Raw genomic sequence first — 22,965 nt, 5'->3', positions numbered from 1 at the left:
GGGTGGGCCCAGGAATCTGCATTTTAAGCACACTTCCAAGTTGATTCATGTAGGTAGCTCAGTGCTGGCCTGGGAAACCTCTGGATCCCAGCCTTAGACTTGCAAAGGAGAAAATAGAGGTGCAGTAGGATATGGCTTGCTCGGGGTCACATGAACTGGTTGGTAGTGGGTTCAGAATTGGCCTCAGGGATTGCTGACTGCACTGTTCTTTCTTCCACAGGTGTGTTCCCGCAAGACCTCTCTTTCCCTAGGGGAAAACAGAGACATCTCATCACAGATATCTCTAGGTTTGCCTTGGCCATGATGTCCAAGTGGTCTGCTTGGTTCCATGCCTGCATCTGAGCTGGCTCTGTGGGAGGTGCCAAGCTGCCTTCGACACTGTGCATGGCACTTTAAAGCTCTCAATAAATATTTTTCAAGTGAAGTCAATGAAGCAAGAAAGAATCTCAACTAGTTTTGAGGTAATGGTTCAAGATGACATTCTTTCTCCCTAAGGCCATAACTCTCAAAGCAGCGGTGGAGAAAAGCAACCACTTCTTGGCAGGGAGGGGAATGATTTTTTTTGCTGGGGGTCAGTCATGGGAAAGGTGGCAAGGGGAGGAAGGTAAATTTAATTTGAAAAGTCATGTCCAGTATAATTACTGTGTCAAAGACTGACAGTTTGGTCCTCAATTTCTAACTAAGCACATTGCTGCTGAGAATAAGGACTATATTTTCCAATTATGTGTGGCCATGTGATTAAGTTTTGGTGAATGGAATATAAGTGGAATTGTGTGGCAGCTTCTAGAAACTTTTCTTAAGTCAGCTGGCATATGCCTTTTGCCCCTTTCTTCTGTATGCTGACCTGCTTCTTGGATCACAGGTGTGATAGATGGAGTGAGAACTGGATTTCTCAACCTCCACACTGTTCCCATTTTGGGCTTAGATAATTCCTTGTTGCCATGGGTTGTAGGATATTTAGCAGCACCCCTGGCCTCTACTTTTTTGATGCCGTTGCACCTCGTCCCCATTATGACAATAAAAATGTCTCCAGACATTGTCAACTGTCCTTTAGGGGGAAAATTATCCCTGATGAAGAGCCACTGATCCAGAACCATCTTAGACTGGGAGGTCCTCTTGGGAAAGAGGGAAAAAGCCTGGGTCCTCAACTACTTGGTGGGGCACCAGCCACAGACAGCCTGCCTCCAGATTTTCCAAATAGGAGAAAGAAATTACCCACTATTACTTTGAGTCTATGCTAGTTGCAGTCATACTTAATTCTAATTGATTAAATTGTCTGTATTTTGAAATACAAAATAAAGCTCAATAGAATTTATTCGGCAGCCATAACAAATGAAATCATGTCCTTTGCAGCAATATGGATGGAATTGGAGGCCAGTATCCTTAGTGAACTAACTCAGGAAATCAAATACCACGTGTTTTCACTCATAAGTGGGAGATAAACAATGGGTAAACATGAACACAAAGATAGAAATAATAGACAGTGGGGACTCCTGAAGGGGGGAGGTTGGGAGGAGGGCGTGGGTTGAAAAATTACCCATTGAGTACAATGTTCACTATTTGGGTAAAGGGTACAGTAGAAGCCCAATCCCCACAAATACAAAATATACTCATGTAACAAACATGCACATGTACCCCCGAGTCTAAAATATTATAAAATAAAAAATGGGTTGCATTACTATTAAAATAGTAAAGCATTGGAATTAACTTGAATCAGTAATAGAACACTTAAATGAACTACCATATATATCCATAGGATGAAATTATATTTGCTGAAAAAGGAATGACAAATATCTCTATTTTCAATTAGCACATGTATGTATGTTTGTTTGTATGTATGTATTTAGGTATATAAGTATTGATTCATGGTTTTCTATATTATTTGAGAGGACATATTACTGTTATTATTTATTTTCATGCTCAAACTGTCCCAAATTTAGCCAGTGGAAGTTCTTTCAAACTGACTTCTGTGTCTTTTTCAGTTTTCCCCAATCATTCTTCGATCACTATTTGGTTCTTTTTTGTTGTTGTTGTTACTTTAAGTTCTGGGATTCATGTGGAGAATGTGCAGGTTTTAAGAATGGCATTTAGAAGCCACGCTCTTAGTGGTAGGTATGCTCACTGCTTTTGGCATGTAAAACAACCAAGCCCTCTCAAGTGGGCAATGGTAGGACATATTATGTATGTGTAATAGGTTGAATAGTGTGCCCCCTAAGGCTAACGTCTATCCAGAACCTCAGAATGTGACTTTATTTGGAAACAGAGCCTTTGCAGATGTGGCTAGTTAAGATGAGGTAACATTGGATTAGGGTGGGCCCTAAATCCAATGACTGCCATCTTTGTAAGGGAAAAGAGAGGAAAACATGGAGCCACAGAGCCACAGACACACAAAGAGAAGAAAACCATCTGAAGATATAGACAAAGGTTAGAGTGATGCCACTACAAGCCAAGAAATGCCAGAGAACATCAAGGATTGCTGACTACCACCAGGAGCCAGTTGACAGGCATGGAATCTTCTTTCTCAGGGAAAAACACAACTCTGGCAATACCTTAGTTTTGGATTTCTGGCCTCCAGAACTGTGAGAGAATAAATTTCTATTGTTTTAAACCACACACACACACACACACACACACACACACACACACACTCTCTCTCTCTCTCTCTCTCTCTCTCTCTCTCTCATTCTGTTGGGAGGATATATAAACAGAATGAGAAAGTATTGTAAAGAACCATGGGTTTAAGAAAGTTTAACTCAAATGTTAAGGATTGGTTAATTAGTTGAGACTCTTAGTTGAAAGCATCAGTTATACTTTCTATACTAGCTTAAGTAGAAAAGGTAAGGAAGCTCATAGAACCTAAAGCAGATTTGCAGGAAACTCTGGTGACCTCTGGGACTAGAACGAGAGAATTGAGGCTTCTAGAACACACACACTCTCTCTCTCCCTACCTCACTTAACCCATTGTCTAATTCTCTCCTACCCCACCTGGCCTTTCTCCACATAGTGGGGAACACGGCCTCTGACACAGCCTTGGACTCACATGGTGACAGCTGGGTCAAGAAGGAAAGGCGTGAGGTGGGCAGGTCACCCGAGGTCAGGAGTTTGAGACCAGCCTGGCCAATATGGTGAAACCCCATCTCTACTGAAAATACAAAAATTAGGTGGGTGTGGTGGCTCACACCTGTAATCCCAGCTACTCCGGAAGCTGAGGCAAGGGAATTGCTTGAACCTGGGAGGCGGAGGTTGCAGTGAGCTGAGATCACCCCACTGCACTCCAGTCTAGGTGACAGAGTGAGTGAGACTCCATCTCAAAACAAACAAACAAACAAACAAACAAAAAACAGAAAGGCATTCGTTGCCACCAGCTCCACCCAGAAGCACTGAGATTGGCAGCTGCTGTGATAAGACCACCCTGAGTCAGTCACTGTGGTTGAGGTAAAGTGCAGTGATTGTTCCAGCCTGGCTCATGCCCTTCTTCTGCAGTTAAGGGTTCAAGGCCTGAGACTAGAAGGGCCAGGGGTGGGAGATGGGCACAGGGAACACTAGTTTGCTGCCTAACTCACACGCAACCTTCTTCACACATGCACGGTCTCAAAGATATCTCTGCTTAAAATAGCTCCGCATTGTTCATACCTCCTTCCCCCAGGAGACAACCATGGCTACTGATACCTCTTCTCCCCTCCATTGGATCTGGCAAAGAGATAAGCATGTCACCCCAATGCACCCAATATAGAAACCATGATGGGGGAGAAGCAAGATAATAAAAACTTCCATTTTTAAAAAGGGGAAAGGGAACAGGAGGTGACAGCCCCTGGCACAGAGTACAGCATGTCCTGTTTGTCAGGAATAGTGAGTAAGCAGGCAGACATGTTTCTTGACTCACGGCCTGGTTGTAGGTGAGTCTGTGGTCAGCGAGTATGGCTTCCCTGTTGCTGGGGTCTCCCATCCAGGGCTCACCTTGGACACTCCTGAGGAGCACCTGGGAAGATTTTGCTGCTGGGGTGGCCCTGCCTTGAGGCCCGCTCCCTTCTGGCATGGGTTCTGGTGCTTGGGGTTTACAATCATAAGCGCCTATATGTTCAGCTTAAGGTTTCTCTGGCAATACAGCCTCATAAAACTCTCACTCATTTCATTGGTTGAATCTGTGCCCAGCCTTGCAGTTCTGTCTCTTAGCTCATTTCCTTAGATCTCGGCTTAATGACCTTGTTGGCCTTTGCTTTAGATCCAGGGCCTGGAACTTACTCACTTCCTGTGAGGCCCTCTCTGAGCCTCTTTGTGAGGCTGGGGCAAGAACACAAAAAGAAGTCCCTTGCCCACCCCATCTTCTCTTTCCACTGGACTCTGTTCTGCTTAGTGGGGCCCCATGCAAGCATATGGACAACTCAGTGGGCACGTCCAAGCTCCGTTCACCCCCAGCCTCCATCAGCATCTCTTAGTAGCACCTCAGGCTAAGGGGTGTGTAACCTGGAAACCCAATACCCTTTTAGAAGGAGAACTCAGGGAAGGGGGCCTCATGGGCCCGGAAAGCAAGCTCTAGGCCATTTGGGGAGGGCATTCTGTTGTCCTAGGCTCTTGGAGCATGGTCCAGAAGAGAGTCCCAGGCTCCAGGTGGACATATCCTCTTGGGCCCATGTGCTTCTTGTCCATAGGGAAGGGGCAGAGGAACGGCTAGAAGGAGGTCAGTTTGGGACATTTTAAAGCATTGAGGGGTCATTATAGGGCCCTTCTTGCATAGGCATAAGGTCGGTATGGCCTCTGTCCCCAGGCTGTTCCCAAGTGAGTGACACTTAATTGTGGCCAGGAATTGCTAGCATTTTTTTTTTTTTTTTGGCAAAGAAAACATTAATAATAGAAGGTGTTTGGGATCAGACTTCCCCATTTCTTTTAATCCTCCCAGGTAGTCATTTCCTAGTCAGGACATTAATTTTAATTAGGGTCAGGGACAGAACTCACTGAGGAAGGAATGAATGACTCAGCGGTGCTGAACCCTTTAAGGGGGCCTGATGGGTCAGGTTGTGGCAAAGTGACAAGGAGCTGGAAACTACTGCTGAAAGGGGCAAATCCCTCTTCCCTCCATTCTCCCTGTATTTCATCCTATTGGCAGAATCCAACAGGCAAAGGAAAACTGTGGGTTGGGCTGGGCATGGTGGCTCATGCCTGTAATCTCAGCACTTTGGGAGGCCGAAGCAGGCAGATGACCTGAGGTCAGGAGTTCAAGACCAGCCTGGCCAACATGGTGAAAACCCGTATCTACTAAAAATACAAAAATGTGGTGGACACCTGTAATCCCAGCTACTAGGGAGGCTGAGGCAGGAGAATCACTTGAACCGGGGAGGCGGAGGCTACAGTGAGCCGAGATTGCATCCATGCATTCCGGCCTTGGCGACAGAGTGAGACTCTGTCTTTAAAAAAAAAAAAAAAAAAAAAAGCCAGTCCTGGTGGTTCATGCCTGTAATCCCAGCACTTTGGGAGGCCGAGGCTGGTGGATCACCTGAGGTCAGGAGTTTGAGACCAGCCTGGCCAACAAGGTGAAACCCTGTCTCTACTAAAAGTATGAAAAAGTAGCCGGGCATAGTGGTGCGTGCCTGTAATCATCCCAGCTACTCAAGAGGCTGAGGCAGGAGAATCACTTGAGCCTGGGAGGCGGAGGTTACAGTGAGCCGAGATTGCACCACTGCATTCCAGCCTGGGCAACAGAGCGAGACTCCATCTCAAAAAAAAAAAAAAAAAAAAAGAAAGAAAACAGTGGGTTGCAGAGTCTTAGCCCTGCCATCACAGATCAAAGTGTAGAAGGGTGGGCTTAGAACTGGGAGACAATAACTTAATAACCTGCACAGGCAGGAAGCTCAATCGTTCATCCCCCGGGTTCTTGGAGCATTAGCTAAAGGCAGAAAGAGGCTACCCCAACATGTCCATGCATCCTGCTTTAGTCTAAGCTAAAATGATCAGTCAGAGCTCTCTAATATCCTGACATTTTCCTACCAAGCCTTTTCTAATGCTTTAGCCATGGGTACATATGGTTTGGGTCACAATATGTATCAGCTAATCATTTAACCATGTAGCAAGAACTGTCAGATCCCCGCCCCTTCTTGACTCTGCCTATTCCATCTTCTAGAGATGTCACCTGTAATATTCTGTATCAATTTTGGTTGTGTTTGAAATGACACAAACAGATTCTAACTTAAGTACCAATTCAGTTTATTGGAAAGATATGGGGCTGGGGGATAGTTAATGTTGTTATTACATCAAGGTAATAGTAACCTGGGCTTGGGAGGGAAAGAAACCAGGATGGCTCTGGGTATCTCATGGCCTTTCTCTTAGAGCACTATTGTCAGACCCAGCCTCGATTTCCCTTCATCCTGGATGTCTGTGTACTTAGATTTCAAATTCCTGCAGGGAAGAATCTTATTGCCTCAGTTTGGGTTAGGTGGCTGTCCCTTGGACCAATCCCCATGGCCAGGGGATTGAGATACTATGATTGATTACACTGAGTCACTGACTCCACTGTGTTTGAGATTATGGTATTGAGGCCAGCAGCCTCAGAGGACCCCCATGGATGGGGAAGGAGCAGATCCCTTAAGGAAGGGGAGGCGCTGTTACTAGAAGAAGGTGGGAAGCATGCGGGGAAGACAAAAACAACAAATGGCCATTAGAGCAGGCAAGCTGGGATTTGAAGATTACAAGAAGAGGAAGTAACCACGTAAATGGCATGGAGGAGGGAAGCTGCTTCTTAGCCTAGGCTCACACCTCATTTAACTAATGAGTCAAATCCTTGCTGACTGGCTTGTCTCTTCACTGCAATATGTTCAGGGGAACACGACTTTAAATGACGCATTGTCCTGGGTTTCCTCTTGTACACCCCTCTTATGCCTCATTCCTTTCCTTTGCATGATACTCTCCTAGTTCTGGATGGCCACCTTCCTTGGATTTCCCATGAAAACTAATCTTTCTAGAGTCTTTTTCCTATAGGACTTTCTCTATTTTTTTATTTTATTTTATTTATTTATTTTTTTGAGACGGAATCTCTCTCTCTAACCCAGGCTAAAGTGCAGGGGTGTGATCTTGGCTCACTGCAGCCTCTGCCTCCCAGGTTCAAGCAATTGTCCTGCCTGAGCCTCCTGAGTAGCTGGGATTACAGGTGCCCACCACCATGCCTGGCTAATTATGTATTTTTAGTAGAGACGGGGTTTTGCCATGTTGGCCAGGCTGGTCTCAAACTCCTGACCTCAAGTGATCCATCCCAGCACTCAAGTGCTGGGATTACAGGCGTGAGCCACTGCACTGGCCAGGACTTTCTCTTGCTATTAGGCAGGAAGAAACTGGGAAGAGACCAGGTAAAACTAATTCAATTAGGATGTTGCTATCTGAGATCTTATTGTGTTGCTTCTCTCACTGAAAATTCAGGGAATGAGTGGAGAAATGTTGGGCTCCGTGGTGGGCTGCTGGTGAAGGCATCTTAGGGGACCAGCTTTGCTGCTTCTCAGTTGCATTATGCAGATGTTGGCTTGATGTGGGTGTGACTGCATGATCCTGATGCCAGGTGTTTGCATGCCCTCATGCACCTCACGCTGAGTCCAGAGTCCTTAGACCCCATCTTGCAGCCTCAAAAGAAATGATTATTTGCATTAAATTACAACCAGCATTAGGCATACAAAATTTATCTGCCGTGTGGTGCCACAGTGAAATTTAAAACCTTAATCACCTGGTAAGGCAAGGGGACTGACCAATCAGAACGATTGCTGGAACTCACAGCTGTGCTTTGTGTTAACCCTTTAGTTGCTGGATTGTGGAGAAATTCCTGAAGGTCATAGAGAGACTCAAGTGACAGGGCTCAGGGCAGTGGCTACTTACCACAAAGTGTGCAAAAGAACTGAATATTTTAATAATTTGAATGTCTGCACTGGTGTGAATCAGCAGTGGGTCAGTCCTAGATGTGGGTATAGGGAAGAATAATCTGGAGTCCTGAGGGTTGAAAGGGCCTGAATTTGGAGGTTCCTAGGATGAGCAGACAGTGGTGGTCAATTCGAGGTGTGGAGGAAGGGGGTCCTTAGGCTACCATTGGCCGTGTGGCTTGGAGCTTGCAGGGCCCCGTGATTGGCAGTGAGGGGCAGAGCTGCAGGTGATGGGCGCTGTCCATGAGGAATGTGTAGGGCAGAGGTGGGACAAATGGGACTGGTGTGGCAGTGAAAGGAGGTCCCCAGGAGAAAGGAAGAGAAACATAAGCTTTCCTCACATGGTGGGTGGGGAGTTGGAGGCAGGAAGTGGTGGGGGCAGGGCCAGGGGAATCACAATATTAGCTGCTTCTTTAGGCAGTTCTGTATTTATATAAAATATGGTTATATATTTCTAGGTCATCCTTACAGTTGAAAAGGAGTAAGCACACAGCAGACCATGAGGGTGATTAAGAGAAATGCCATGGCATTGCCTTGGCTGTGTCAAGGTGGGGTGGGATCAAAATGGGAAGAGATGGCTATTATAGGCTGACTTGACATATGTAAGCTTTGAGCATTTAAAGAAAATAGATTCTGTACCATGGCCACTCCCTTCTGCTCTGGCCACCTTCTGTATACACTGCCTGAACTATGAATCTTAGGCCCCACCACAACATGGCCCCTTGGTAAGAGCATCATTTCCTTGGTCTCTAGAAGTGGTTCTGGAAAGGGCGTGGTTGGGGGTCCCGGGGGAGCCCAGATGAGCTCCTAAAGCCAAGTCTAGGTGAGCCAGGGAGGGAATGTGTCAGAATGAGGCCAGAGTCACACCTTCACACCTCCTCCAGGAAGCCATCCTCATTTACTCCAGCCTCCAAGGGACTCTGAAGTTTCTGAATGTGCAGTGGCTTTTATGTAGGAGGGCCCATTATGTCAATCGAGAAAAATGATGAGACAAGTCTCAATCATTTTAGGAGGTTTATTTGCCAAAGTTAAGGATGCACATCTGGGCGACAGGTCTATGCTTTTCTCTGAAGATGATTTTGAGGGCTCCAAATTTAAAGAGGAAAGGGCAGGATATTGAGAAGTACACAATTTTCATGCAAGAGATGGGTAGGGAGAAAATATTCATGTCTTTGTCTAGCTCAGTGAATCTGCATTTTTATGTAACATGGCCAAATGCGACAGGGGAAATGCAAGGAATCTGCACTTTTACATAAGATTAACAGACAAATGGGGTGGGGAGGGGGGTGGGTGGGAATAATCAGATATGCATTTGTATCAGGTGGGAAGAGGGGTGATTGCACCTGTAAAGATAAGTTATCATTTACATTGCCATAGTTAATTTTTTTCTTTTCTTTTGAGACGGAGTCTCGCTCTGTCGCCCAGGCTGGAGTGCAGTGGTGCGATCTTGGCTCACTGCAACCTCCCCCTCCCAGGTTCAAGTGATTCTCCTGTCTCAGCCTCCCGAGTAGCTGGGACTACAGGCACCTGCCACCACACCCGGCTAATTTTTTGTAGTTTTAGTAGAGAAGGGGTTTCGCCGTGTTAGCCAGGATGGTCTCAATCTCCTGACCTCATGATCCGCCCACCTTGGCCTCCCGAAGTCCTGGGATTACAGGCGTGAGCCACTGTGCCTGGGCACCATGGTGAATTTTAACAGAAACACTTTAAAGATCTTGGAGTTCACTAGGGATTTCCCTGTGGGCAAATATGAGGGCAGTGTGTAGCTTTTCATCTTGTAGCCATCCAATTTAGGAACCAAAGGGGAGGCAGTTTTGCGTGACCCAGTTCCCAGCTTAACTTTTCCCTTTGGCTTAATGATTTTGGGGTCTCGAGATTTATTTTCCTTTCACTTTTCGAATCATCTGTAGTACCTGTAGTGTTGTGGGAAGTCAGAGACCCCAAACAGAGGGACCAGCTGAAGCCATGATGGAAGAACGTGGATTGTGAAGATTTTATGGACATTTATTAGTTCCCCAAATTAATACTTTTATAATTTCTTATGCCTGTCTTTACTGCAATCTCTAAACATAAATTGTAAAGATTTCATGGACATTTATCACTTCCCCAATCAATACCCTTGTGATTTCCTATGCCTGTCTTTACTTTAATCTCTTAATCCTATCAGCTGAGGAGGATGTATGTTGCCTCAGGACCCTGCAATAATTGCATTAACTGCACAAATTGTACAGCATGTGTGTTTGAGCAATATGAAATGTGGGCACCTTGAAAAAAGAACAGGATAACAGCAATTGTTCAGGGAATATGAGAGATAAACTTAAACTCTGACTGCCAGTGAGCCAGGCAGAACAGAGCCATATTTCTCTTCTTTCAAAAGCAAATGGGAGAAATATTGCTGAATTCTTTTTCTCAGCATGGAACGTCCCTGAGAAAGAGAATGCGCACCTAGGGGTAGGTCTCCGAACTGGCCCTCCTGGGGCGTACCTGTCTCTTATGGTCGAGATTGCAGAGGTGAGATAGACTCCAGTCTCCCATAGTGCTCCCAGGCTTATTAGGAAGACGAAATTCCCGCCTAATAAATTTTGGTCAGACCAGTTGATCTCAAAACGCTGTCTCCTGATAAGATGTTATCAATGACAATGGTGCCCGAAGCTTCATTAGCAATTTTAATTTCACCTCGGTCCTGTGGTCCTTTGATCTCGCCCTGCCTCCACTTGCCTTGTGATATTCTATTACCCTGTTAGGTACTTGATGTCTGTCACCCACATCTATTCGCACGCTCCCTCCCCTTTTGAAAATCCCTAATAAAAACTTGCTTGGTTTTGTGGCTTGTGGGGCATCATGGATCCTACCAACGTGTGATGTCTCTCCCGGATGCCCAGAAATTAAAATTTCTCTCTTTTGTACTCTGTCCCTTTATTTCTCAAGCCAGCTGACACTTAGGAAAATAGAAAAGAACCTACGTGATTTTCGGGGCAGGTCCCCCGAAACTTTAGAAATTCAGATTCAGGAGGTCTGAGAAGAGATGGGAATAACTGAAGTTTTTCAAAGGCCCTTAGGCATAATTCTGATAAATGCCCCTGGTTGTGAAGCATTGTAGCACATTCATAACAGCTGCCTGGAAATAGAACTTGCAAAAAGGAGCCCATGAAAGAAATCCATCTCCCAAATGTGCTTTGTTTGGTTAGCATAGTGTTAAAAAAACTGAATGCGAATGCTTTTAGGCGAGAGCATGCAATCTTCAATTGGCTACAGTCCCCACTATTCCCTATTGCCTTATGTCCAGGTACTTCACTTTTTTCATAGCTTATGACTGATGAGCACTTGTACATTCAGGTTAGAGTTATCCTGCACATGGACACGTGGAGAGGCAGCCTGTTTGTCCCAGTAGTGCTGTCTGAGGGCCAAGTGTTTCTGAGGCTGTTCTTTAGGTACTGCCTTTGGAATAACTTAATATCACATGCAGGAAAACCAGTCTCCTCACTCTGTAGCCATGTTATGATTATTTTAAGAAATGACATCCTCAGGGTGCACAGCATTTAGCCCTCCTGGAAAAGTACACAGTTTTACCTTAAATTGACATTAGGAATCTTTGAACTGATGAATTTGATATAGAGACCCCAGAGTCAGTAAGCTCTGTCTCCACAACGTGACAGAAGAAAGGCTTCTTTTCCATGCATTATTTCTGAGGGAGGAATGAATGAATTCTCCAGAAGTTTGAGTTCCAACAGCTCAGTGCCATCTAAGTTGCTATGGAGACTTTGTAAACCACTAAGAACCCTGGGCTGGGGAACTGTCTAGCCCAGTGCTGTTGAATAGGGATACAATGTGAGCCACAAATGCAAGTTATTTGTATAATTTTGGATTTTCAAAAGTGGCCATCTTAAAAATGTATTTAAAAAGGTGAAATTAATTTTAACAATATATTTTATTGTCATTTCAAAATTTAATATAGACAATTATTGAGATATTTTTTCCTTTTTTGTTATAAGTGTTGGGAACCCAGTGTGCAATTTACATGTAGAACACATCTCAATTTGGACCAGCTGCACTGCAAGTGCTGCACCATGGATAGTGGCTACTGTATTCAATAGTACAGATCTACCCTCTCATTGAGAGGCCAGCATTAGGGGGGGTCTCAGAATGTGGAAAGACCTTCTTGTTGGGTTGGCCAGTTCCATGGCCTGCTTGTGTGTGCTCTTGTTGCCCCCAAATGCACTTGCACTTGGACCATTGACTCATGTCCTAGCTGCCATTGTTTTCTTTGGACTGAGGGACTTAATTTTAGCCAGGTTTCCTGGCACTGTGCCAACTTTCCTCTGTGTTTCAGTTCTTCCCCCTCTAGTCCTTGCCTGTCATTGTAATATAATTCAAAGCTTTGATGGGCTAGGATCCAATGGACCCAACCCAAACAGGAAACTGGCTTCCTCATTGTTTATTTGAAACCTATTTTAAACCATGAACCAGAAAATGTTGGACACTTGTTTTCAGACTTCATTGAGCTGTAACTGAATTGAACCTCAACTATTTCCGGTGGGGCTTCCGACATGGAATGATTTATAAGCCGTAACTGTTAGATCAAGAGAACTAATTAGAACATGAATTGACCCTAAGTTTTCGTTACCTGAGCATGATCACGTCTCATCCTTTGCTTAGAATCTTGTTAGTTAGAGGTTATACAACCTTGTATGAGTCTGGGGTATCCCAAAATACTCTGGGAATATTCCAGCAAGTATTCCACAAAGAATCTCTTGTGTAAAAGGTCTTGGTCTAGATTTCTTTTCCAAACCCCTTTGTGAATCCCACAATAGACAGTCTAACCTATCACTTGTCTCTCTCTTGTGTGGGCACATAGGAACTACATGCTATATGGTGGTACTATATACCACTGTAGCAGCCATGTTGGCTGCCTGTCCAATTGCCATTCCTCTTGCTTTTGCTCCAATATGGCAGAGTTCACCTGTTACAAGAGAAGCTACATACCAGATGCCTACTTTCTCAGATTTTTTAGGCAGCCATGAATGGCCATACAACCCAGTTCTGCCAAAAAGACACAAGTGAAATTATTTTAGAGGAGCTTCTAAGAAAGACTTCCCTCCCTGATAAAGAAGAGAAACATGAGAGAATGGCCCTCTTGCAACTCTGTTTGCCCCCCTTCTTCTTGATGTGGTTGTGATGTTTGTAACCAGGGCAGCCATGTTGTAACTATGAGGCTACAAGCTCTAGGATGAAAGTGGAGCCTTCTGAGGATGCTGAGAATGATGAGGAAGATGGAAAGAAATTGCACCCCTTGGTGACACCATTGAGCACAAAATCTGGAACTTCCTACTTTTAGGAATGAAATTCCTGTTGTTTTAACCACTTTCTGTCAGGTATTTTGTTACTTGCAGGCAAAGGCATCCTAACTGTTATGGATGCCTGGTACTTAATGATATATTACTGTCTTCGTTTTTTAGAAGAAAGAGGTCACTGGCATACTCTTCCCTCAAACTTGTTAACTGGTTGTCTCTTACTCATTATCATCACTGCACTATATTATATTACTCCTTTACTTGTCAGTTCACCTCATAAAGTTTTTGTGAGGGAAGAGACTATGGCCATCTGGTTCACTATTGTAGTCACAGTTCCTGTTATGTAGTAAACAGTCATTCAATAAATGAATGAATGGGGGCTATCAAGGAGGTGGAACCCTTAGCCCTTGGCTAACTATTTCCTGGAGGTGAGAGAATGAGGTCAAGGATGGCATCCTGTTTCTGGCTTTCCCATTCGGGTGGAAGGTGCTACCTTTCTCCATGAGTCAACATGGGAGGGAGAGAAGAATAGTTGAAGAAGATGAATTTTGTCCTGGATATGTTGAGTTTGAGGAAGTGCTTTTGGAACAGTCCCTGTAGGGAGTTGAAGATAAGCTCTGGATTGAAGCATGAGAAGGATGGGATTGGCGAGGAAGAGTGTACAGCATGAGAGGAGAAGTGATCCTTCAGTGCTCCATCGATGGTGTGGCACCACCATTCATCTTGTAGCCCAAGCTACAAATCAGGAAGCCATCCTTGACACCTCCCCCTCCCTCACCCTGCAAATCAACTCATCACAGAGTTCTGGTGATTCTGCCTCCTGTCTCTCATATCCATGAACGTCTCTCCATCACCACTGAAGTCCAAGCCACCATCACTTCTCTCCTGCACTACTGCAATGGCCTCCCAGTTGGCTTGCTGAATTCACTCCAGCGCCCTTTCATTCACCATAATCCAGCCACAGCAATCTTCTCACTCCTTGAAAGCACCAGTCTCCTTGTTTCAAGGCCTTTATCCACAAGTTTCCCTTTGCCAAGGGTACTGTTCCCTCCACACTCCACCTTCCTCCACCTCCTGCCTATTCCTTAGATCTCTGCCTAAACCTCCCTTCCTCAGTGTGGACACGTGTGTTTTTACCCTGTAAGACAAGTCTACATAGGAAGCCAAATAGCTTGTGAGTACAGGATTGGACAAGGAGCATTAGTTGCTTGGTCTATATAGTTCAGTTTACTAAACCATAATTCCCCAGTGCCATTTCCGCCACAGAGCTCACCCTTGACACCTGTCCCACCCCAAGTTCCAATACTGAAGACCCCCTTCCTAGGTTTTCCTCCTCCTGAGCCTCAGTGGTTGACTTGCTACCCCATCAGGTGGACCTAAGCTTGCTTTAGATATGTTCACACCTACCAGGTTAATATTAAATAAGGTTAGGTCAGTCCTGGGAGCAATTTTCTCTTTTAGGTGACTTTGCACATGTCTGATCTGATTCACTGCATCTACTTTATAGTTTAATTAAGAGCTGTGAAAGCAGCTATACTTATATTTCATTCTTTAAAAGTCTATTATTTACTATATTTATCTATTAAGCCTTAAATTCCTTCAGGATCTGCATTGCTGATTGCTTTAGCCAGTGGCACTCTACAGCCTTGAAGCTATAAGCCCTCCTAATGGTCTGGGAGTTGTCAATGCAGATTAAAGAAGAAGATGAAACTAAAGAGTGAAGCCTTTTGGAAGGAACTAGTTACATAAGGAGAAAGGTTGAAAACAGTCCTGTGCATGAAATCTTATCTTATGTTTACTAACCACAAAAATATTCTTGCAAAATTGTTAATAAGACGCCTCCTTAGAAATTCCTGCTTTCTTGTAAAACTTAGCTTTGATCTTGACATATTCCATGCTAATCATGTATCATGGGTAACAGGCAAGTTGGCCCCTTTAGCTCCTAAAGGTATAGAGTGTCCTTAGCATAAGAGCCTCACAACCTGTCGTTTCTCCCCCCAGATAAAAGAAGACATAGAATGCCCAGATCCCTCTGGAGAATTTATTTGAATTTACCTTGAAACCATAGGTAGGAGAAGTTTTGTTATGGCAGAGGGCACTTCAATAGGGAGACCCCACTATGGCTTCTTTAGTTTCCTTTTAGGGCTGCTTTGAAACTTATCATTCAAACTTGTTGAAGTAAATTTCTCATCTTACCATATTTTCTTTCAAATCTGCCAACTGTGGTGAAGGGGTGTGGAAGAGAAGTGCTTCTGTGGAAGAGACAAGCATGGCTGTGGCTTCAGCCTCAGGGGATAACATTCTGACAAGTGGCTTGTCCTAGAGAGCTGACCCCTGAGGCATGCTGTGGCCCAGGGTCAGCCCTGATGGTGGTGCCCAGGGCCTGTCTGGGAATGCATAGAAGTGGCTCTCGGGATATTGATCTCAAAGTGTTAGGAGCATGTCCTGAACAACTGTCCTCAGTTATTCATTCTCATCCAGGAGTTGAAAGAACAATGGATAGTTGAGAGGATACCCAAGGGGATGGACCTGCCAATCTGAAATTGAAAAGGGTTTACTCAACTATACATCTGGTGCTATTACCAAGTGTAAGACAGGAATAAGGATCCTAGCACATGCAACATAAGCAATACCTACTTATGCCTGTGATTGTTCATATACATGATGGCTATAAATGGCACATTATACAAAACTGAGCTGTGAGCATAATTTATTCATGTACTTGCATAGAAATTTGTTATACAGACATTAGGAAAAAGTATAAGTGCTCCCTGCAAATATTCAATTTTAGGAAAATAGTAACAAAAATAGCTTGAGAAAATTAATATCATTTAAATTCGACAATGTACAATGTTCCCATTTACAGATTTGTGTGAGCACAAGAAGCTCCTGCACGGTAGATCCCCGTTCTGAAGATCGACTCGGGTCCATTTTAGAGGCCTCTGGTTCTCTCAGCCACAGCCTAGATTCTTCACTGCTGATGATCTTTGGTTATGCTTGCTTTTTTTCCCCACAATTCTTCTTTCACACGTTCCCTAACAAGAAAGGGTTCAGTTCAAACACTGAAAATTGAGCTTCTCCACAGCAGTATCCATAAACCTATGACAGTTGCAAATTCATCGTTTCAAAGGCTTTGGTCACTGGGTTTTAAAATTGGAATGATATGTTTGCTTGCTTGGTTTCCTGAGAGAAGGAAGAAGTGAGCTTCTCCCTAAAATATTTGTAGGTTTACTTCCCTATTTCTGTTTATTCATTCAGCAAAATGTATATTGTGCACTGAGCACTGCAAACTAGAAGTGGAAAAAATCTTCAGGATTCTGACGTTTCACTTTCCAACCTCCAAAATACTACACGATACACACTGAAGTGGAAGGTAAATGAACATGACTTCCTTTTTATATTAATTAATTAATTATTATTATTTTTTTGAGATAGGGTCTTGCTTGGTCACACAGGCTAGAGTGCAGTGACATGATCATAGCTCACTGCATCCTCGAACTTCTGTGCACAAGCGATCTTTCCACCTCAGCCTCCTGAGTAGCTGCTGCAGATGTGTGCTGCCACACCTGGCTAATGTTACTATTTTTATTTTTTAAGAGATAGAGTCTTGCTATGTTGCCCAAGCTGGTCTTGAACTCCTGGGCTCAAGAGATCCTTTACCTCCATCTCCCAAAGTGCTGGGATTACAGGTGTGAGCCAGTCTCTGAACGTGACTTCTGTTGCTGTCTTCAGTATGTTTGGTTACAGAGACTTTACGGAACTGATAACTTTAAAATTAAAGAGAGGAAAACAGGGGAATCCTTACCTGTTTTGTTTTGTTTTGTTTTTGTTTTTTTTTGTTTTTTTTTTTGAGAGACACGGTTTCACTCTTGTCGCCCAGGTTGGAGTGCAGTGGTGCAATCTTAGCTCACTGCAGCCTCCTCCTCCTGGGCTCAAGTCATTTTCCCACCTCAGCCTCCCAAGTAGCTGGAACTACAGGCACCCACCATCATGCCTGGCTAATTTTTGTATTTTTTGTAGATACAGGGTTTCACCATGCTGCCCAGGCTGGTCTTGAACTCCTGGGTTCAAGCAATCTGCCCGCCTGGGCTCCTCAAAATGCTGGGATTACAGGCGTGAGCCACCACACTCAGCCCTTTATTTCTTTTGGTGGTTCAAATGCCATTGATTTCTGAGAGAGAATATTGTGAGTGTTCAAAAAATAATGAGCTTTTTTAAATTAAGAAATTCAACAACTTATAAAAATACACCCGTAAGCAATCTGACTTTTGCCTTCAGTCTTTATAAGACATCCTCAAATGAATAAAAAATATGATTTTAAAGAGCCCTTTGGAGGTTGGTAACAATTCTATGCATTTGTGGCATTTACAAAATCAATTTAGGGGTTAAAGTAAAAATACCTAAGCTGAGTATTTCATAAATACAGTATGTAACTTTTCTTTAATATGTAAGAACAGGTTAAGCCAGGAACTTCTCCTATTTTATCTCATTTAAAACAGATCATTTTTCATAAGGAAAAATAATCTCTACCTAAAAAATCCTTTGCAATCTCTGAGAAAAGTTGCAATACAGAATAATTTTGATTGACAAAATTCCTTTCTCCCTCTTGCAGTCCTGTCAGTCTGAAAAAACCCAACATTGTCCCATGAGAGAATGTCACACACACAAGGGATAGGGTGCAGGCCATTGTTTGCAGGAAGTGGGGACTGAGCTCTGCTGTCAGCTTGTACCTCTGTGATATAGATTCCGGCTATAATGTGTAACTTGCATTGATTTTAAAAAAGCCAAGCTGCTTATCACAGAATTCTGGATTAACTTCGATTTTGTGACTGTGAATTCCATAAGGCTTAGTTGGTTTATGGGGTTTAATTTTTAATACTGTTAACATCATCGAGCCAGCTAAACACCAAGAATATCAATAAATACTAATAGTTTGTTTTCACTTCCTCCTTCTGTTGGAGCACTTTGACTTTATATACATTCCAGTCTTAGTGCCAAGGCCCCATTGGGGTTTCAAATTCCATACCAGAGCACATCACCTGGATGTGACTCTCATATGCTCAAGGATATTCCTGGAGTTGAAAGGAAAATACAAAATGAGCATAAGAACAGATTACAGACGCGTCAGTATGAAAGTTGATACTCGTGAAAAACAGCAGTTTGCTGAGACCCTGGAAGTTAGCTGGAGCAGTCAGGCAGAAATGACTCGTGACCATGGCTGCAAATGGGGCTTGTTCTCACAAAGGGCTTTCCACCATTCTTTTCTTGGCTTGCAGGTAGAAGATGCGGTTTTCTTCAGGATAAGTAACTTTACTGAGGGGCATCTTGTAGATGTTGGAATTTTTTGTGGTCATGATGAGGAACAATAGCGTGGCCAAACAGAAGGGCCAGGTACAAGCTGGCAATCCAACCTGGGGAAGAAGAGAAAGCCACACGCTCCTTTCAGATCCCATCTGACAGCTGAGCTGCACAAAGCATCCCCCTCTACTTGCATTCAGCCCAGGGGGATGAACCACTGGGGGCATTGCTCTGGATTCTGTGCATGCTCGTGGAGACTGAGTTTACAGTCTCAGGGCATTGAGTTGTTGGAATGTTGACATCCATTCTTTAGGGCAGCCACTTATGTCTCTATCTTGTATGTCTTTCTCTCCCTCTCATATATTCAGACTTCCTGCACCAGATGTGCCAAGAGAACATTCGACAGAGATGACACTTGCAAACTGCAAATGGCCCCTGACCAGTCTTCATGTCCACAAGGCCTTCTCTGATTAGTCCAGCCCACAGTGACCTCTCTGACCTTGACTTCTGCCTGGTCTAGATCTTAGACTTGACTTGCTTTGTTTCTTTCCATTCTGTCTCCCAAATAGACTCTAAGTTCCTTGAGGGTAGGTCCTCTTTGTGCTGCTCATGGAAACTCACACAATTCTGAGCATACACCATTGGTTAGCTCTGACCCGATGCATGGACCTCCCTGGGGTGTGATGGAGTGTAGGGGTACCCTAATCTGACTGCACATCAGAATCATCTGGGGGAGTTAAAAAAAACACAGATGTCCAAGCATCATACAAGACCTACTCTATCAGAAATACCAAAGGACAGGGCCTAAGGCTCCATATTTTTCCGTCTTCCTAGCTGACTCTGGTGTGCAGCTTGCCCATTTGGGTCCAGGGACTGATGCCTGTGAACCTTCTTTGTTGACATGTGAAGGGCTCCATGTGCTCTGATGTACTCTCCATCATGCATGTGTGTAATGGGACTTTGACTTTCCACCAGAAAGACACTGTGTCTCCTTAAGGACCCTCCCAGATAAAATCTCCATGCTGCTGCCAAAAGGGCTAGATACTGCCTTGACTCCTTAGCAGCCATGACCACATCAACATGGACTAAGCTATCAGAAACCGGCCCTGCATCACCTGCAATGGAATATCTGGCTTTCTGTTTAAGTAAAAGATATCCTAAAGTCTACTTCTTATCACTTAGAGTTAGACTCTGAACTTGATAATATGTTATACAACCTACGTTTCATTTTTTTTTAAACCAAGCAATCTGATATTTGTAACAACTGGGTGATTGTGGTTTGGACTAAAGTTTGCTGTGATGCTGAAAGAAAGGCCAGGGAGCTCCAGGAGAAGGGAGAGCAGTGCTTCTCATGGTCATGGATCCTGCCACTGGATGCCAGCCCAGTGGACTTCAGGAGCATTTCCCATATAGTTGTAAGCTGGTCAATTACGCTAATGAAAAGTGAGACTAAAGCAAACTCACCTCAGCCATAAAGTTTGCCATGCCGACTCCAAGATAGGCCGTGAACAGGGCTACAGAAAAAAAAAGGAGGGAAAGAACAATGCTTCGTGGATGCACTTTTAATCACAGGAAAGGCTGCCTTCCAATATAAATCACCTGGAATGCACAGTGCCCTGATTACAAGCATGAGCCTAAAGTCAGCAGTCCTGGGTTCAAATCCTGGCTCCATCACTTAGGAGCTCCATGGGCTCTGTTTTAAGCCTCCATTTCCTCACCTGTACAATGGAAGTAAGAGGAATATCTTTTTCATGGTGTTGGTGTGAGGATGAAAGGAAATAATGCATGTGTTTAGCACACAGTAAGTGCTCAATAAAGGTAGTTTTTTTATGGTTACTATTTTATTGTTATTGCTAATACTTAAGGGAAAGGCCTTCCATGACAAATAAATTTCTCTGATGTTTTATCCAAGCATAGCTGAATTAAAATGAAACCTATGAATGTTTCTTGAGATAGCATCTAGGATTCTCATATTAATGAATTGAATTCACAGCTACAAAAAATCATAGTGCTTGCTTTGGCAGCCTGTGTACTAAAAACCAAAACAAAACCATGTTTACAAAATAAGAAGGAAAGAACTCAGAGAACAGCAGGAACTGAACACAAACTTGAGATTCCTCCCCTTGATAACATCTTCTCCAATACCATTAAAATCAATGAATAAACGTCTTTTTTTTTATTTTTTATTTTTTTTGGAGATGGAGTCTCACTCAGTCGCCCAGGCTGGAGGGCACTGGCGTGATCTCTGCTCACTGCAAGCTCCGCCTCCTGGGTTCACGCCATTCTCCTGCCTCAGCCTCCCGAGTAGCTGGGACTACAGGTGCCCACCACTACGCCCAGCTAATTTTTTTTTTTTTGTATTGTTAGTAGAGACGGGGTTTCACCATGTTAACCAGGATGGTCTCAATCTCCTGACCTTGTCATCTGCCCGTCTCGGCCTCCCAAAGTGCTGGGATTACAGGCATGAGCCACCGCGCCCAGCCAACGTCTTATGTTTTTATTTGCTTTGAGTGGCCAAAAAATTGTAGAATCAGTAATTCGAGTATATGGGTGACTTTCAATGTAAAACAACAAAAGCAAAGATCTCAACCAGCTAATTATCTATTCCTCAGTTTTGGTTGAAGAGAAGGCTCACAGAGGCTCAGGGAAGCCCTCAGGTTTCATGGGGACAGCCTGAAGAATGACCTTCATATAATGGCCACACAGCCACTTGGGCCACCGGGGCTCACCGTGAGACACATTCACCATCTCGTCTTCATGTCTGGTACATCAGCTATCTTGGTGTGTGGGGATGTGGCAGACATGGTTGGAGAGGCTCTGTGATCCTCATTTACTTTACCATAGACTTCTGTCCTTTTACCAATATTTTGTCTTTTTATCCTGGTGTTTCTTATTCAATAGTATATCAAATTCTTCCACGTATGAATTGTCTCACACTAGTGGGAAAGGCTGTTCTTTGGAAACAGTACTGGTTTCAAATCCCAGCTCTGCCATTTTATTTGTTGTATAACAAATCACTGTCTTGGAATCTAGTTTCATCATCTGTAAAAAGGCACCTTGAAATCTGCCTTACTGGGAGGTGAAGAATCTCAAATGAGAGCTTGTATTTCCATAAACACAGCTGTAAATGCATCTCTTTCACCATGGGACTGAGCTACTGCTCTGAGCAGAAGGGTGCTCATGGCTTGGCTTAGAAGGGTTTCTCTCCTTGGTTACACCAATTTCATTCATTGTTGAAATTTAATCAATTAATTTAACAACTATTCATTGGCCCTCTGCCAAGCACTGGGGCCCTCTGTCCCTGATCTCTTGAGTGCCCCCTCTACCACAACACCACCGCTGAGCACATGAGGCCTTGTTGCTTTCTCTCTTTTTAAAATATCCATTACACTTCTAAGGCTCACTTTTGGCACGTTTACGTCTCATACTGTTATGTTGCTGTGAAGTGATCTCCAATTCAAAGTTGCTTTTCTCTCCGTAGTACGAGTGACAGATTATTTAATGGTAGGTATGTCAATTAAGACTCGCCAAGTAGGACCGGGAAAGCCTTACAGTAGAGGGGCAATTCTGCACAGCATCATCAGTTTGTAGGCAATGACCCTGACAGCATTCTTGGTAGCTGAGGGAAGAAAAGGCCCTTGAGTACTGAAGGGGAAACTGGATTTCAGCTCTTCCTGGATAGTGTCCCTTCCAATGGACTGCCACAGGTGAGTCCCACTGTGATAACCCAACCATTGGGAAGAGATACACAATGTGTTTACACTCTCCACTGGTAAAACAACAACATTGAGCTGTTCTCTGGCCATGCAGTTGCTCTGGCTTAGAGGCCAGAAAGACAGCAGTGCCAGGTTCTGTCAGAGTTTCCTGATAAAGCCACTGGGGACTGATTAAAAAACAGCTCTGTAATAAATGTCTGTCACTTATTTACCTTGGCTGAAAGGGTTGGTCTTTTGTTTGGCAGTATCAGGGTGATGTCGACAAGCTGAAATTTGCTGTGGCATTTTATATGTGAGATTCGCTTTCCAAGGGGGGCTGGAGATCTGTCTCAAAAATCCATGCACAGAGATTTAAAAGTCTGATTGAACCCTGTGGGGGCCCAGTGGGCACTCTCACACACTGCTGGCAGCAGTGGAAACTGGCATGGCTCTTTTGGAGATGAAGTTGGCATCCACTGAAATCAAAATTGGCATTCCCTTTAACCCATCAATTTAGCTTCTTGAAAAGAAGGTGAATCTTCTTTCTTACAGAAATGCTTGTACAAAGTACACAAGGACATTTGTACCAAAAATATTCATTTCAGGACTCTTTGTAATGATTTCAAACTAGAAGCAATCTGAACTTCCCCCAGCAAAAGGGCACTTATCATATAAAATGTTTAGACAGTCACCATCTCCACGGCCTTGAGCAATGGAGGTTCTACACCCTGCGGCAGGGGACCCCTTTTTCCTTAGATGCACCAGGAAAAATGCAGCTCCAACCTGGGC

General features: G+C 44.0%; 1 protein-coding gene and 1 long non-coding RNA gene across 9 annotated transcripts in view; one reads left to right on the top strand and one right to left on the bottom strand.

Annotated features, from left to right (window-relative positions):
• Nucleotides 1–225: 225 nt before the first annotated feature.
• LOC104003140 (uncharacterized) overlaps nucleotides 226–22,965 on the top strand; it is a 76,062-nt gene continuing 53,322 nt past the window's right edge. Inside the window, exon 1 of the long non-coding RNA XR_001711338.2 lies at nucleotides 226–461. This is a non-coding gene — a long non-coding RNA (uncharacterized LOC104003140). The remainder of the gene's footprint in view (nucleotides 462–22,965) is intronic.
• Nucleotides 15,877–22,965, bottom strand: part of SLC14A1 (solute carrier family 14 member 1) — a 28,630-nt gene continuing 21,541 nt past the window's right edge. For 6 of the 8 annotated variants that reach the window (XM_016933607.3, XM_016933610.3, XM_016933611.3 and 3 more), the window contains 2 exons: nucleotides 19,946–19,995; nucleotides 15,877–18,594 (listed from right to left, as the gene is read on the bottom strand). In XM_016933607.3, the coding sequence (XP_016789096.1) occupies nucleotides 18,421–18,594; nucleotides 19,946–19,995 (224 nt within the window). In that variant the 3' untranslated portion in view covers nucleotides 15,877–18,420. The remainder of the gene's footprint in view (nucleotides 18,595–19,945; nucleotides 19,996–22,965) is intronic. The other 2 variants (XM_016933608.4, XM_016933612.3) reach the window with 2 other exon arrangements.

This window comes from Pan troglodytes, chromosome 17, assembly GCF_028858775.2.
Source record: "Pan troglodytes isolate AG18354 chromosome 17, NHGRI_mPanTro3-v2.0_pri, whole genome shotgun sequence".
NCBI classification, from domain to species: Eukaryota; Metazoa; Chordata; class Mammalia; order Primates; family Hominidae; genus Pan; species Pan troglodytes.
Note: the sequence above shows the minus strand (reverse complement) of the source record. Positions and strands in the feature narration are given on the sequence as shown.